At 51.9% G+C, this 13603-nt stretch overlaps 3 protein-coding genes across 5 annotated transcripts in view; all 3 read left to right on the top strand.

Moving 5' to 3' along the window:
* The window catches only part of Acap1 (ArfGAP with coiled-coil, ankyrin repeat and PH domains 1), a 14160-nt gene extending 6690 nt beyond the window's left edge, over window positions 1-7470 (top strand). The window contains exons 11-22 of one of the 2 annotated variants that reach the window (XM_029483008.1): window positions 1411-1462; window positions 1552-1652; window positions 3080-3203; window positions 3292-3503; window positions 4043-4112; window positions 4228-4322; window positions 4417-4586; window positions 5148-5320; window positions 6281-6390; window positions 6483-6593; window positions 6935-6984; window positions 7248-7470. In XM_029483008.1, the coding sequence (XP_029338868.1) occupies window positions 1411-1462; window positions 1552-1652; window positions 3080-3203; window positions 3292-3503; window positions 4043-4112; window positions 4228-4322; window positions 4417-4586; window positions 5148-5320; window positions 6281-6390; window positions 6483-6593; window positions 6935-6984; window positions 7248-7348 (1369 nt within the window). In that variant the 3' untranslated portion in view covers window positions 7349-7470. The remainder of the gene's footprint in view (window positions 1-1410; window positions 1463-1551; window positions 1653-3079; window positions 3204-3291; window positions 3504-4042; window positions 4113-4227; window positions 4323-4416; window positions 4587-5147; window positions 5321-6280; window positions 6391-6482; window positions 6594-6934; window positions 6985-7247) is intronic. The other variant, XM_021176474.1, reaches the window with a different exon arrangement.
* Window positions 7471-7994: 524 nt separating this feature from the next.
* Kctd11 (potassium channel tetramerization domain containing 11) lies at window positions 7995-10710 on the top strand. The gene has a single exon (XM_021177610.1). The coding sequence runs from the start codon at window positions 8768-8770 to the stop codon at window positions 9464-9466; it is 699 nt and encodes a 232-aa protein (XP_021033269.1). The 5' UTR covers window positions 7995-8767; the 3' UTR covers window positions 9467-10710.
* Window positions 10711-10926: 216 nt separating this feature from the next.
* On the top strand, window positions 10927-12966 carry Tmem95 (transmembrane protein 95). 2 transcript variants are annotated; one of them, XM_029484112.1, is made up of 8 exons: window positions 10955-11126; window positions 11419-11475; window positions 11633-11713; window positions 11811-11831; window positions 11972-12052; window positions 12139-12226; window positions 12299-12396; window positions 12487-12863. In XM_029484112.1, the coding sequence occupies exons 1-7, from the start codon at window positions 10955-10957 to the stop codon at window positions 12327-12329; spliced, it is 531 nt and encodes a 176-aa protein (XP_029339972.1). In that variant the 3' UTR covers window positions 12330-12396; window positions 12487-12863. The 2 variants fall into 2 exon arrangements, with proteins under 2 accessions (XP_021033760.1, XP_029339972.1); XM_021178101.2 differs by having other exon boundaries at window positions 10927-11126; window positions 12299-12966.
* Window positions 12967-13603: the final 637 nt, after the last annotated feature.

The following is a 13603-nucleotide window of genomic DNA, read 5'->3' as shown; positions in this document are numbered from 1 at the left end:
CTACACAGAGAAACCCTGTCTCAAAAAACAAAAAAAACAAACAAACAAAAAAAAAGAGTTCCAAACCTGCCTGTTCCTTGCCAGTGCTAGGCTTGCAGGCCTGATCCACCAAACCCAGCCCCTGATAGTTTATTTAGAATTGGGAACCCTACATTGTGGGTGTAGCTCAGCTGTAGATCCCTTGTTGTGGTGGTTATTGGTTGTTTTGTTTTGTTTTGTTTTGTGCGCCACCATGCCCGGCTAGGATTGGAATTCTGTCTGCAAACAAATAAGGAACAGAACTGTTACTTTATTTCTTGACACACTCTATGGGAAAATCTCTTGTATCTTGGCTGATGTAGCCAAGGATGACCTTGAACTCCTGATCTTTGGGCCTCCACCTCCCAAGAGCTGGGATTACAAGTGTTCACCATCATGCCGGGCTAAGAAAGTAACTTCTGAGTCAAGATATCTGAGTGAAGGATGCTGTAGGAAGAAGGACAAGTTAATGGGAAGAAAGGCCCCGAGTTCCCATAGTGTTTGCAAAATGAGCTGTGGGCCCAGACAGAGTGAGGGAGGAAGGAGGAGGAGCTAAAGGGGTTACGGAATCCTTCTAGAACTCTGCAGATGTCGGTAGGACTTTGACACTACTCTGAGGAAGATGGGGAAACGCTACAGGGCTTGAAACAGAACGCTACGCATCTTGACGTGACCGGTTCATCTTTCAGAACCAACCCCAGCCCATAGGGGACCTTGGTACAAATTAGAAAATGGAGCCCCTTCCCCAACATAGTTTCATTTGCCCAACACTGTAGCAATAAGCTTGGTGTAAACGCCAGCAGTCAGGAGACTAAGGGGAGTGAGAGGATTGCAGATTTGTGGTCAGCCTGGACTACAGAGCGAATTTTAGGCTTCCCTGGGTTACATGGCAAGATCCTATCTCAAACAAATACTTGTAGAAGTGATTCCAATAGCCTCAGGAGCCACCCAGAAACAGTGTCTATCACTGTTACCCATTTTTTATAACCTTTAAGGCTGTCTCCCCCTGCTAGCTCCTTCAACATTGGCCACGCTAGGCAAAAAGTTGCAATAATAAACTTAGAAGAAAGAAAACTGGGTGTGGTGGCATATCCTTGTGAGCCTCGCTTTTGAGGTAGGAAGATCGGGAGTTGAAGGCCAGCCTTACTGCCATCTGCTGGAAGATATGTCCAATCTCGGTTGTCCAAGGTGTGCAGAACAGCCCTTAGCTGTAAGGGTGTGCCCACTCTGCTTAAGTTCCCACCATTGTCTGGAATGTCCCATGGGACTGTCAGTCCACATCTCTCCTCAGCGAGCTACTTAGGGGGCAAAGAGCACAGTTTCCCTTTTGTCCACTCCTGAGCCTGTCCCCATGTTGGGCATGTATGTAACCACTCCTTCCGTCTCCTCCAGACGCTGGTTCACCATTCAGAACAACCAGCTGGTTTACCAGAAGAAATATAAGGTGGGTCGGTCCGGGGTGCCTGGGCTCTAGATAAACTCAGCCCTTGTTCACAATGACTGGCTCATGGACCCCTTATCACTCTCTGCCAGGACCCTGTAACCGTAGTGGTAGACGACCTTCGTCTCTGTACAGTGAAGCTCTGTCCAGACTCAGAAAGGCGTTTCTGTTTCGAAGTAGTGTCCACCAGCAAGTGAGTAGAGTCCCTGGGGCGATATTCTAAAATGTCTGAATGTTTACAAACCCAAAAGGCAGGGCCACCAAAATGAGTGTCCCTGAATAGGTCCAGGACTTAACCCTTTGGAGACTGGGTTGAAGCAGGGAGCCCAGACTGAGAGGACAAGGTGGTAGGAGATATTTCGGAGGACGCTGCCATTCACTAGAGGAGTACCAGTGCTCCGCTTACAGTAAATTCATTGTCAGTTGAAAAGATACTGGAAAACCTACTTTACACATAGCTTAGCCTAGCCTTAGCTTACCTGCTAGAAACCGTTAGCATACAGTTCCAAGGCTCTTCTACAAGAAAGTGTTATCGAACACACTACTGAAAACCCAAGAGGGTTGTATAAATACACCTTTGTGTGTTAATCTTGAAAAATATTGTCAAACTACCATAAGTTAGGGATCACCTGGATTTCAGTAGAGCAGATAACCAGGTTCAGAGCACACCTGTAACGCCAGCACTTGGGAGGAGAATCTTAAGTTTGAGGAACACGGCCTGTTTCTGTCTCAAGGAGAAAGAGGCTACTGAGAGGGCTCAGTACTTGTGCCAAGCTTGTCAACCTGAGTTCATCCCCAGGACACACATGGTGGAAAGAGATACTCAACTCTAGGACATACTGGGTGTGTGTTTGCACAGATACACAGACACACATATGAATATAATGTAGTCTCTCTCCACCCCAAGAAGGGGTTTCTCTGTGTAGCCCTGACTGTCTTGGAACTCATTCTGTAGACCAGGCTGGCCTCCAACTCAGAGATCCATCTGCCTCTGCTTCCCAAGTGGTAGGATCAAAGGTGTGCACCACCACCACTGGGTTAATGTTGTCTTTCTGAAAAGTTCAAGTCCCGAATGGCTTGCTAGCAAGTTTGAAGTCAGTCTGGACAGTTTATCAGATCCTATCTCTAACTAAAGTAAAAAATGGCTTGGATATAACTCCGAGGCAGCGTGCTTACCTAAGCATGCGCAAAGCCTTGGGCCCAATCTCATTAGAAATAGATCAATAGGGCTGGTGAGATGGCTCAGTGGGTAAGAGCACCCGACTGCTCTTCCGAAGGTCCAGAGTTCAAATCCCAGCAACCACATGGTGGCTCACAACCATCCNCTCAGTGGGTAAGAGCACCCGACTGCTCTTCCGAAGGTCCAGAGTTCAAATCCCAGCAACCACATGGTGGCTCACAACCATCCGTAACGAGATCTGACTCCCTTTTCTGGAGTGTCTGAAGACAGCTACAGTGTACTTACATATAATAATAAATAAATCTTAAAAAAAAAAAAGAATAGATCAATAAGTAAACATCTTTCAAAAACTGTATATCCAGCTGGGCATCCGCAGGCTGTCAGCTTGCCCTCCCTGCCTCACAGCTCTCTGGTCTTATCACTCTCAATGCCACCTGCAGGTCCTGTTTCCTCCAGGCTGACTCTGAGCGTCTCCTGCAGCTATGGGTCAGTGCTGTCCAGAGCAGCATTGCCTCAGCCTTCAGCCAGGCTCACCTGGAGAACAGCCCTCGGGGGCCAGGCCAGGTACCTTCATATGGGCCACACTGCCCTGGGAGGTGGAGCTTTCCTCACCCTTAGGCCCCTTGCTCATCCTTTCTCCTGTCTCCCTCAGGTCTCAGGATACCATGCCCCAGGCTCTGCTGCAACTCTGGCTTGTGGTGGGGCAGCCAGAGGAAGGGAGTCTGGAGGAGTTGGGCAGGTGGCGGCCCAGGTACAAAGCGTGGATGGAAATGCGCAATGCTGCGATTGCAGGGAGCCAGCCCCAGAGTGGGCCAGCATCAACCTTGGCGTCACTCTCTGCATTCAGTGTTCCGGCATCCACAGGTCATTCCCTAAAACCTGTGGCACAAGCCCTGCTTCCAACTGCTGCGTGGCCCCTCTCATGCACCCTACCCTTGCTCTTCCTTCTCTGTCACCAGTCTCCAAGCTTGTAGCGCAAGTGCACATTTGAGTTGGGTGTGGACAGGCCTGGGGGCCTCCTAGATGAACTCATTGTCTTGATAGGAAGAAGCATGGGTTATGGTTGCTGAGGGTGGGACAGCCAACAAGAGCCCAAGAGGGGAAAGGGTTGTGAGATCCTAGAAAGTCCCTAAGGCTTCACCACCAGTCTGAAGTATATGGAGGGAAAAGAGGTGGCAGACAAAGCATGTTCCAGACCGAAGCATCATGAGCAAAGTGGGGAGGCTAGAGTGTTCAGCAGCAATGGTGAGCAGGCCAGAGTCAGATCGAGGCTAGAGGGCCTCTGCTGCTCTGCTTCCTGGCCCGGCTCCTCTGTGTCTGCACACAGGCCTGATCTTTTCAGTAGCAACAGCTTTCCTAGGCTACTGCCCACACAGGGCATGACTCTCCCTCTGGCCCTCCAGGAGCCTTGGTGTTCATTTCTCCAAAGTCCGCTCTCTGATCCTTGACTCCTGGGAACCAGAACTGGTGAAGGTAACTAGGGTTACTCCGGATATTGTGAAGACAGAGGACTGAGGAATCTTTGAGGGCTCTGATACTCACCCAGTTACTCTCCCTCTTTCTCTTGCCCTCTTCTGGGCCTTCGAAGCTTATGTGTGAGCTGGGGAATGTCATCATCAACCAGATCTACGAGGCCCGGGTGGAGGCCATGGCGGTGAAGAAGCCAGGGCCCAGCTGCTCCCGGTGAGGTTGGGGTGGAGGGACTCAGGGCTTCCCTGTCGTGGAGAGGAATGGCAAAGAGGCTGAGGGACCAAAGGCTGTCTCCTCTAACCTCCAGGCAGGAAAAGGAAGCCTGGATTCATGCCAAGTATGTGGAGAAAAAGTTCCTGACCAAGCTTCCTGAAATCCGTGGGCGAAGAGGTGGTAGGGGACCCCCAAGAGGACATCCTCCTGTGCCCCCAAAGCCTCCTATCAGGCCACACTCGGGCATTGTCAGATCCAAATCAGGTAGAGAGTCCAACTCATTGCTGTACACTCAGTACTGGCCAGGCCCTAGAGGGAGGCAGAATGTGAGGTCCAGGATGTCCCTTGGAGGAGGCTGGGAGGAGCAGAGTACAGAGTCAGGAGGTCACAGTGGGGTGTAGACGAAGGAAAAGTATGGGCTGGAGTATGGTCAGGAAGAGCCACAGAGAGGGGCATCTCCAGAGAGAGGTTGAACTTGGCATCTCCGAAGGTTTGAAAAGAAGGAAGGGTTATGAGCCTTGTCTGGGCGGGGGAAGGTAAGCACTGAGTCTGTCAGGGAGTCAGCTCACCTCTGGCATCCAGCCAGTCTGGGGAGATGAGCAATGCTATCTCTTCCACACCCAGGGCCCTGCACACACACAACACACATACCAACACGTATACACATCCACAGCGCTCCCGTTTCTCACCACAGCTCTGAGTCACAAGGGACTCCCCACAATTTGGACGTGACTTACCCCACTGCAGCACCTGGGGACTTTGCTGAAGATTTCCTTTCTAGACCCGGCACTGATACTCCTTAACAGAATTAAATCCACTTGACAGAGTCCCCGTCTGATGACATGGGAAGCCTGCACCCCGGAGCCCTGCTGTTTCAAGCTGCTGGACATCCCCCATCTCTTCCTACCATGGCTGATGCCCTGGCCCATGGAGCTGATGTCAACTGGGTCAATGTGGGCCAGGGGAATGCCACACCTCTGATCCGGGCCACAGCTGCTGTGAGGACCATGCTGGCCTTCCCAATTCTACCCTAGAACTCTCCCTGGGGTCTCCATCCCATAGGGCAAGATAAATAATATAGACTAGGTGTTTGAAGTGTGATTTGGAGGTGGTGAATTAGATTTTTCGTCTGCCACTTACATGAGATTTAAAACAAGTTGTCAATATCCCCGTGACTTAGTCTCCTCAATGTAAAATAAGGATAGCAGACCGGAGAGATGGCTCAGAAGTCAGGAGCTCATGCTGTGTTTGCTCAGGATCAGTTCCCAGCATCTACAAGGCAGCGCATAACTATAACTCCAGTGCCAGGAGATCCAGCGCCCTCTACTGGCCCCCTCATTCACTACATGTGACACACAGACATACATGTGGGTGAAACACCTATACACATAAAATAAAAATAAAACAATCTTTAATTAAAAAAAAGAGGGACAGGATGTCTCAACAGGGTGCAGGATATGCTTTGGGGAGGGACAGATTTTCTCTGTATAGCCCTGGCTGTCCTGGAACTCACTCTGTAGACCAAACTGGCCTTAAACACAGAGATTTGCTGGCCTCTGCCTCCTGAGTGGTGGGCTTTAGATTAAGACATGTGCTACCACTGCCTGGCTTTTTTTTTTTTTTTTTTTAAAAAACAAATGCTATCTTATTTAAGCTGGGCGTGGTGGCGCATTATTTAATTTTTTATGTGCATTGGTGTTTTGCTTGTGTGTATATATATGGGAGGGGGGTTCCCCTGGAACTGGAGTTACAGACAGTGTGGGTGCTAAGGATTGAATCTGACTCCTTTGGAAGAGTAGCTGGTGCTTTTAACCACTGAGACATCTCTCCAGTCCCGGGATAGATTTAATATATGAGCATCTAAAGATCGAGGGCCAAGCCTGACACCTCACTGAGCCCTGAAACATCCAAAAATCCACCTCTAAAAATGCCATCTCCTTCTTGATCTCTCTATGCAGAACTCTCTTCTGGCCTGCGAGTTTCTCCTCCAAAATGGGGCGAATGTGAACCAAGCAGACAGTGCCGGCCGGGGTCCTCTCCACCATGCCACCATTCTTGGCCACACAGGGTAGGGAGCCATGGAAATGGCACCATGGGGAGGAAGCTTTCTGGGAGTGAAATTGGGGGATGCCTGCTGCTGAATTTAGCTCTCTTCTCTAGGCTCGCTTGCCTGTTCCTGAAACGGGGTGCTGATCTGGGGGCTCGAGACACAGAAGGCAGGGACCCTCTGACTATCGCAATGGAAACCACTAATGCTGACATCGTAACCCTGTGAGAATGCTGAAGGGGCAGACTGATGCTTGGACAGTCCATCCATCGTTGGGGTGGGACTAACGTCAAAACTAGACTTGGAGGGTGAGGTCTGGGGTGTGTGTGTGTGGAGTGGGGTGTGGAGCAGGAGCATGGACCAGTTGGGTGAGATACTGAGAGTTCACCTGGGAGCCATTATTAGGATACCAACATTGCAAAAAAGTTCGTGAGTGTAAGCTTTTTTTTTTTAAGCACTAGTTATGGACAGACATTTTTAAGGAGTGACACAACTCAAGAATTGGACAGAGGATGGGGATTTGGCCAAGTTCCAGGTCTTTTACTCCTTAATCCCCACCCTTCAGGCTACGATTGGCAAAGATGCGGGAGGCTGAAGCGGCCCAGGGCCAGGCAGGTAAAGTAACCACGTATTTCACCCCGACCCCGACTCCCGGTCCATACCGAAATGATGGCCCTTGCATGCCTGACCCCTTAGTACCCAACTGCATTAATACCATTGTTTATTCAACAAACATGTTTTGGGCACAGCGAACGTGCCTGACCTGTGGAACAAAGGTACTGTACTTAGGATGCACCCACACTTTAAAGCGCTTACCCTGTACCCCTACTGTGTAGCCCGGATGTCCAGCCTCCCAGTCTTTCCTCTGTTTTCCTTAGGAGATGAGACGTATCTCGACATATTCCGAGACTTCTCCCTCATGGCGTCGGACGACCCAGAGAAACTGAGCCGTCGCAGTCAGGACCTCCATACTCTGTGATTCCAGGCTCCTCCCCACCCTGCCCCATTGAAGTCTCCATTAAAGTCTCTCAGCTTGGCTTCTTTCTTAGTTCATTTACTGTGCGCCACCTGGGGGCCCGGCAGGGTGTTTGGCACAGTGGCCACCCAGATGCGGGTAGCCCTGGTTACTCAAGAGGCTAGGGTTTCTTTAAAGGAGGAAGCTGACTAGCACCCGGTGGCTTGGCGGGAGGGGCTTTCGAGCCCAGGGGACCAGGGAAGCCACCGCGTGGGAACCTGGGCTCGCTGGGATGGCCCGAAGGCATCCCGGGAATGCGATGGCTCAGCATCCGCCCCCTCGGGAGTTCCCGACCGGGATCCAACCGGGAGACGTGGATTCTCTCAGACTAGAGGGATGGACTGGAGACTCCATCCTCGACCAAGTTGTACTAGTGAGGTCATGCACACCTGCAGGGAACGCGGGGCCGTCGCGGCCACTTCCGCAACGAAGCCTGTGAATCATCCCACCCCCGCTCCAGTCGGCCGGTCCAGCCTGTCCGCCCCATCTCTCGCACTGGCAAGGCCCGGCTCCCACCCATAGCAGAGCCCGGCCAGCCCACGGGGGCGTAGGGCGGGGCGCTAAGGGGCGGGACTGTCGCTTAAAGGGCCACTGACCGCTGCCCTTAGGCCACTTCCTGGGGGTGGAGAGGACCTCAGTGCCTGCTGCGACAACCCAGGAAGGCGGTAACGCCCGAGTCCTGAGACTCTGTTTGTTCCCAACAGAGTCCCGGGACACTCTCAGCTCTGACTGCAAGAGCATCGCCTCTCCCAAGCCATACAGAACTGCTGGCTACCGGCTCCTATCAGTTGCGCCTCCATCTTTTGGGACACACGCCCCTAACCCTGGCTGGGCCTCTGGACAGGTCCTCGGAACCCGACGTGGACTCTACAACTACAAAAGCTCAGAAACTCAAACTGATCCTTTCCGCGTCCGACCGGTGCTCACCACCGTCACCTGCTGGTTGAATTTCGGAAACCCACTGTCTGAAAAGTACAGGAGGGAATCGCTGACCACGCACAATCAGAATCGTCTGGACCAAAAGCTCCCTGATCCTGTCTGGCTGCCGTCTGTTCCTTTCATCGGTTCTTTCATCCTCTCGGGGATTTTTGTGTCCTGAAGCCCCCAACCACCACCAAAGTAGCTTGGGTGAGCTACAAACTTTACTGTCTTGTTCTCCAATCTCTGCCTCCAACTTAGCAAGTCTGAACGTTACCACCCAATTCTTTCCAAACCCCCAAATATCTGCTTTGTCCTTCTCCTTGCCTGTCTCTTATATTACCCAAAATTTCCCCCCCTCCTGTGTCCTCTTCACCCCCTTCCTTTGGGGGTCCCGTGACCCTAAATGTGGGGGGAACACTATATTCCACTACACTGGAGACCCTGACACGCTTCCCAGATTCTATGCTGGGGGCCATGTTTAGGGCTGACACCCTAATGCCAGCCAACCTTAACCCACAAGGAGATGGCCATTACTTCATCGACAGGGATGGCAAGGCGTTCCGGCACATCCTCAATTTTTTGCGTCTAGGCCGTCTGGACCTGCCCCGTGGGTACGGAGAAACTGCCCTTCTTAAGGCAGAGGCTGACTTCTACCAGATCCGGCCCCTCCTGGATGCCCTTCGGGAATTGGAAGCCTCTCGGGGTACACCTGCATCCACAGCCGCCCTACTCCATGCAGATGTAGATGTCAGCCCACGCCAGGTGCACTTCTCTGCTCGAAGGGGCCCCCACCACTATGAGCTGAGCTCTGTCCAGGTGGACACCTTCCGAGCCAACCTCTTCTGCACTGACCCAGAGTGTCTGGCTGCCATGCGCAACAGATTTGGTGTGGCCATTGGGGACAGGGCAGAAGGAGGTCCACATTTTCGGCTAGAGTGGGCCTCCCGCCCCCAGGAACTCCCTGAAGTAGAGTATCAAAGACTGGGGCTGCAGCCACTGTGGACTGGGGGGCCAGAAGATCGTCGGGAGGTAGCGAACACGCCTACATTCCTGGAGGAGGTGCTACGGGTGGCTCTGGAACATGGCTTCCGCCTGGACTCTGTCTTCCCAGACCCTGAAGACCTTCTGAACTCTAGATCCTTGCGCTTTGTACGCCACTGAGGATGCTACCATCCACTTGACTGTGCCGAGGAGGGGGAATGAGTCAGCCCAGGGGCTAGTGGCTCTTCTAAAACCTCTTTGTAGTACTGGTATGGTAGCTATGAAGGTCAGGGATCCCACCACACCTGGCCAGAGCCTAGAGCTGGGGTTCCCAGATCGAGCTGCCCCCTTCCACCCCACAAGACTCAGAATGGTCCAGAAGGTCCACACGGGGGCTTATCCTGGGAAAGCATTGTGGATCCTCTGGCCTGTTTTTGCTTGAGGATGGGTCCTCTGTATTCAGAAGTGTGGCAAAGTAAGATAGCACCTCTCTTTGCCCAGGCTAAACCTAGCAGAGCTCTGGCGGGTTGAGCACTAGGTGGGAGGATTTTGACTTATCAAATGTAACCTGTTCCCTAGACTGTGGTTTCCTTTACTGGAGCTGACACCTTATCCTACAGTAACCATTAAGAGGCCAGGACACTCTGGGAGATTTCTTTACTATGTCCCAAGCCACCTATTGTGGGACACTCCATCCTAGGATGACATAGGGAGCGAGGAGAACCTCCATGAACACGGGGGCTAGAGCTCCCTTCTGGAATTCCAAGTGGTTTGGAGGATCCCGTATGGAAGTGGGGCTGGACCATGGTGTCCAGAGGCCTCTTTCATGTGTGTGCGCCTGCCAGCCAATAGATCTGATGCTGCCTGGCTCCCTGCTGTCTTGGTTCCCATCAGTGTTGCTGACGCCTGTGTTTGTGTATTGGTCCTTCTGTGATCTTGGCATGTCCAGGCCTGTTTGGGGTTGCTTAGAAACTCTCCAGGCTCAGGTACCTCTGTGGTATGTGTAAAAGCAGATTCAGATTTAGTTTAATCATAGGGTGTGTGTATGTGTGTGTTTGCATGTGTGTTTATGCCTGCGCTGCCACGTAGGCAGGAGGGCCTTGTTTGGGTTTGAGTCACACTAGGCCCTTCCTATGAGAGGTAAAAGCCTCTGGGCTTAGCTGGGCCTCTGAGACCTCTGGGAGCTCTTGGTTGCTGAGACAACCATGAGCCTGTTGCTAGGAAATAGCTGGGTAAGGAAGGCCTAAGGCTGTCCTGGGCAGCCAGGAGCTAGAGTTGGGAGAGTCGGGGAGGGTGTGGGAAGGATAGCATTTCTGGGTTCCTGGGTGGATGGGGATACACACATAAATGTGGTCATCATTGGGTGGAGTCATTTATCTATCACTGTGACTTACAAGGAGAAAAATAAATTGCTTTCAGAACCATGATGTGTAAAGGCCACTATCCCCTTGCAACAGAAACCCTGATTTATCCGTCCTAGAGATACGTTTTAGCTTCCAGTTCTTGGGGGCCCAGGGGTGGCTCTACCGGAGCCAAGGAGTAAGACAATGGCATTGTTCTGGATCAGTCTAGAACCTCCAACATGAAGGGTCAGAATCCGGATCTCAGAGAATTCTAACTCTTCCCTGGTCTGAGGGGTCCAACTCCTCCCATACCCCAGCAGGCTTCATGTGGGTGCTGGCTCTGGGTGGGGCTTTCTTGGCCGTGGCCAAGGCTTGTATCTTCTGTCGTCTCCAAGATCATGCCTTGGCAAACCGCCTGGCTCAGCTCAATAACCAGACGAAGCCGAAGTGGAAATGGAAGGAATGGGCTTCCCCAGATTTCTCAGCCTTTGCCTTAGGTAATATCAGATATGCAAGGTCAGCTCAGCAATAGTCACACCTATATCCTAAGGGGGCTGGCACCCGAGTTCCTAGCTGTGCATCTCAGCCATTGCTTCAGTCCATAGCCCTTTCTGGACACACTAGCCTCTCTCTCTCTCTCTCTCTCTCTCTCTCTCTCTCTCTCTCTCTCTCTGTCTGGAAGAACTCTGTGCCCTAGGAAATAGGAAAAAACAAAACAAAACAAAGACAACACAACCCCCCCCAAAAACTCTAGAGCCTACTCTAGCTCCTTCTTGTCCATCTCCACAGATGAGGTTTCAATGAAGCAAGTCACAGAGAAAACTCACCGAGTCCTGAGAGTCATAGGTGAGGTCTGGAGAAAATGGACACCTTGGGACTTAGGAAGACCCATGACGAGACGGGATATGGGGGGGGGGGTGAAGAGAGGGACCGATCTGGGAGGGGGCCTGGAAGGCAGCTCCGATGAGGTCTAGGGCAATATAGCTGTGCTGTGCCTCTCCAGAGAAAAAAGGATCCGTCTCTTTGATTCCATTATACTGGCAATGGCTTCAGAAGACCAGGATCCCCCAGTACACCAGGGAAGGTATTGATGGGGAGGGTACCAAGGAGACGCCTAGGATTTGTAGCCCCGTGGGGCATGACTGAACAAGTCAGCCACCGCTCCTTGCCTTTCATTGCAGCTCTCTGTGCTCCCGTCTGCCGTGAGTAAAAGAAAAGGCCGTGGAGCCCCCCTGGGGAGCGAAGAGAGTAGGGCAACGGCCTGAGGAGCTTGGGCGGCTGGGAGGAAGGGGTTGGAGGCGGTGGCTTCGCTTGCCAGCGCTGCTCCTATTGTCTCCTGCAGGGGGCAGCACCATCCTGTACAACTGCTCCACCTGCGAGGGCAAGGAGGAGTCTTGTTGGCCCCAAAAGCGCTGCTACCCAGGTTCTTTAATCCTCACCCTCCTAAGGCCCCCTAGGTTCCCTGGTGTGATCCACAGGATCATCCACGGTCTCCTGGGTTCCTTGCAGACAGTCACGATCTGTGGGACGCTAGGATTCTGCTCCTATGCATCTTCGGAATTGTCCTGCTTTCGGGTGTTGTGAGCCTCCAAGTGGAGTGAGTTGTGGGGATCTTCCCAACCCCCTTCCCTGATTTTCTTCAGGCCTCCCATCCTCTGTCTCCTTTCAGGTACCTGAAGCTGCAAGCAAAAGACTTGTGAAGAGGAGGACAGCTTTTCCAGCCCCAGCTCTAAGAAATCTGTGTCCACAATTTCCACATCCCTTAGGGTGGGAACCAGACACTTTGTAGACCCAGCCCCAAAGCCTCAATCTTTCAGACCCTAAACCTCAGACTTCTGCTATCAATATTCCTGTCAGATGGCCTCCAGGAACCCAAGCACCCACAGCTGGAAAGTCCCTCCCTTTCTGTGTTCCACCAATCAAACAGAGCAGCAGATGATGCCAGGAAATTATCTACAGAAGGAAAGAATCCCTTACCACCACCACTCCCACATCCCCTCTGTCCATTCCCGGAAAGCGGGGGACTGTTGGCCTGTAGATGTTGCTCTAGGCCCTCCAATGACTGATCCGAAATCCGGGAATGAGGGTTCTGGAAAACTCTCTCCCTCTGGGGTGAGACCACATCAGTCAACCCGCTGGCATACAGTCCCTCCATTGTATTAATATTGTGCAGCCTGGACCTTCCCCTCCTTCTGGGCCTGTGTAAATCTGCTGTGTGATGCCTTCCATCCCCGTCTGGCTCCATCTGCAACTTGGGCAGGCAGATGGGATGGGAATTCTTAGGAATTCTAGTTAGAGGTGCCCCCCGCCCCCAATAGATATTTAGCAATGTCTGGAGTCAGTTTTGTTTTAATTGGAGGAATGTGTGGCTGGCGCTAGTGGGTGGAGACCAAGGCCACAGCGTGCTAGACATCCTGGGACACACAGGAAAATCCTGTCCTAATGTCAACAATTTATGGTGGAGGAATTCTGGTGGTACCAGTCTTCTTTGTATCAGGGGCTTGGGGTTTGGATGACAGGAGATAGAAAATGAAGACATAAGTTCTCATGGGCGCACTGGGAACTTTTCATATGGGATCCCAGTCTCTACCTACTTTTCAAACTGGGTGTCTGGAGGGCACATTTGGAGTGGCCTGGACAGCCTCTAAACAGCTCCTTGCTTGTTTTCCTCCCCCTGGGTGAGTAAAATCGTCCCATGTGAAGCCTTGGTTAGTATGATCCACAGCCCGGTTAGAACCACTGGGGTCAACATGCCTTTCCTCTTTAACTTTTGAGACAGGGTTTCTTTGTGAGTCAGGGTTTCTCTGTGTAACAGTCTTGGCTGCCCTGGAACTCACTTCTGGCCTCAAACTCACAGAGATCTGCCTGCCTCTGCCTCTAGAGGTGCTGGGATTAAAATTGGGTGCCAGCTCCAAATTTTGTTTTTAAATGTTGTTTAGTGTGTGTGTAAGCTAATGTAGACCACAGCATATGT

This window comes from Mus caroli, chromosome 11 (genome assembly GCF_900094665.2).
Source record: "Mus caroli chromosome 11, CAROLI_EIJ_v1.1, whole genome shotgun sequence".
In the NCBI taxonomy this organism is placed as follows: Eukaryota; Metazoa; Chordata; class Mammalia; order Rodentia; family Muridae; genus Mus; species Mus caroli.
This window is presented reverse-complemented; position numbering and strand designations above follow the sequence as displayed.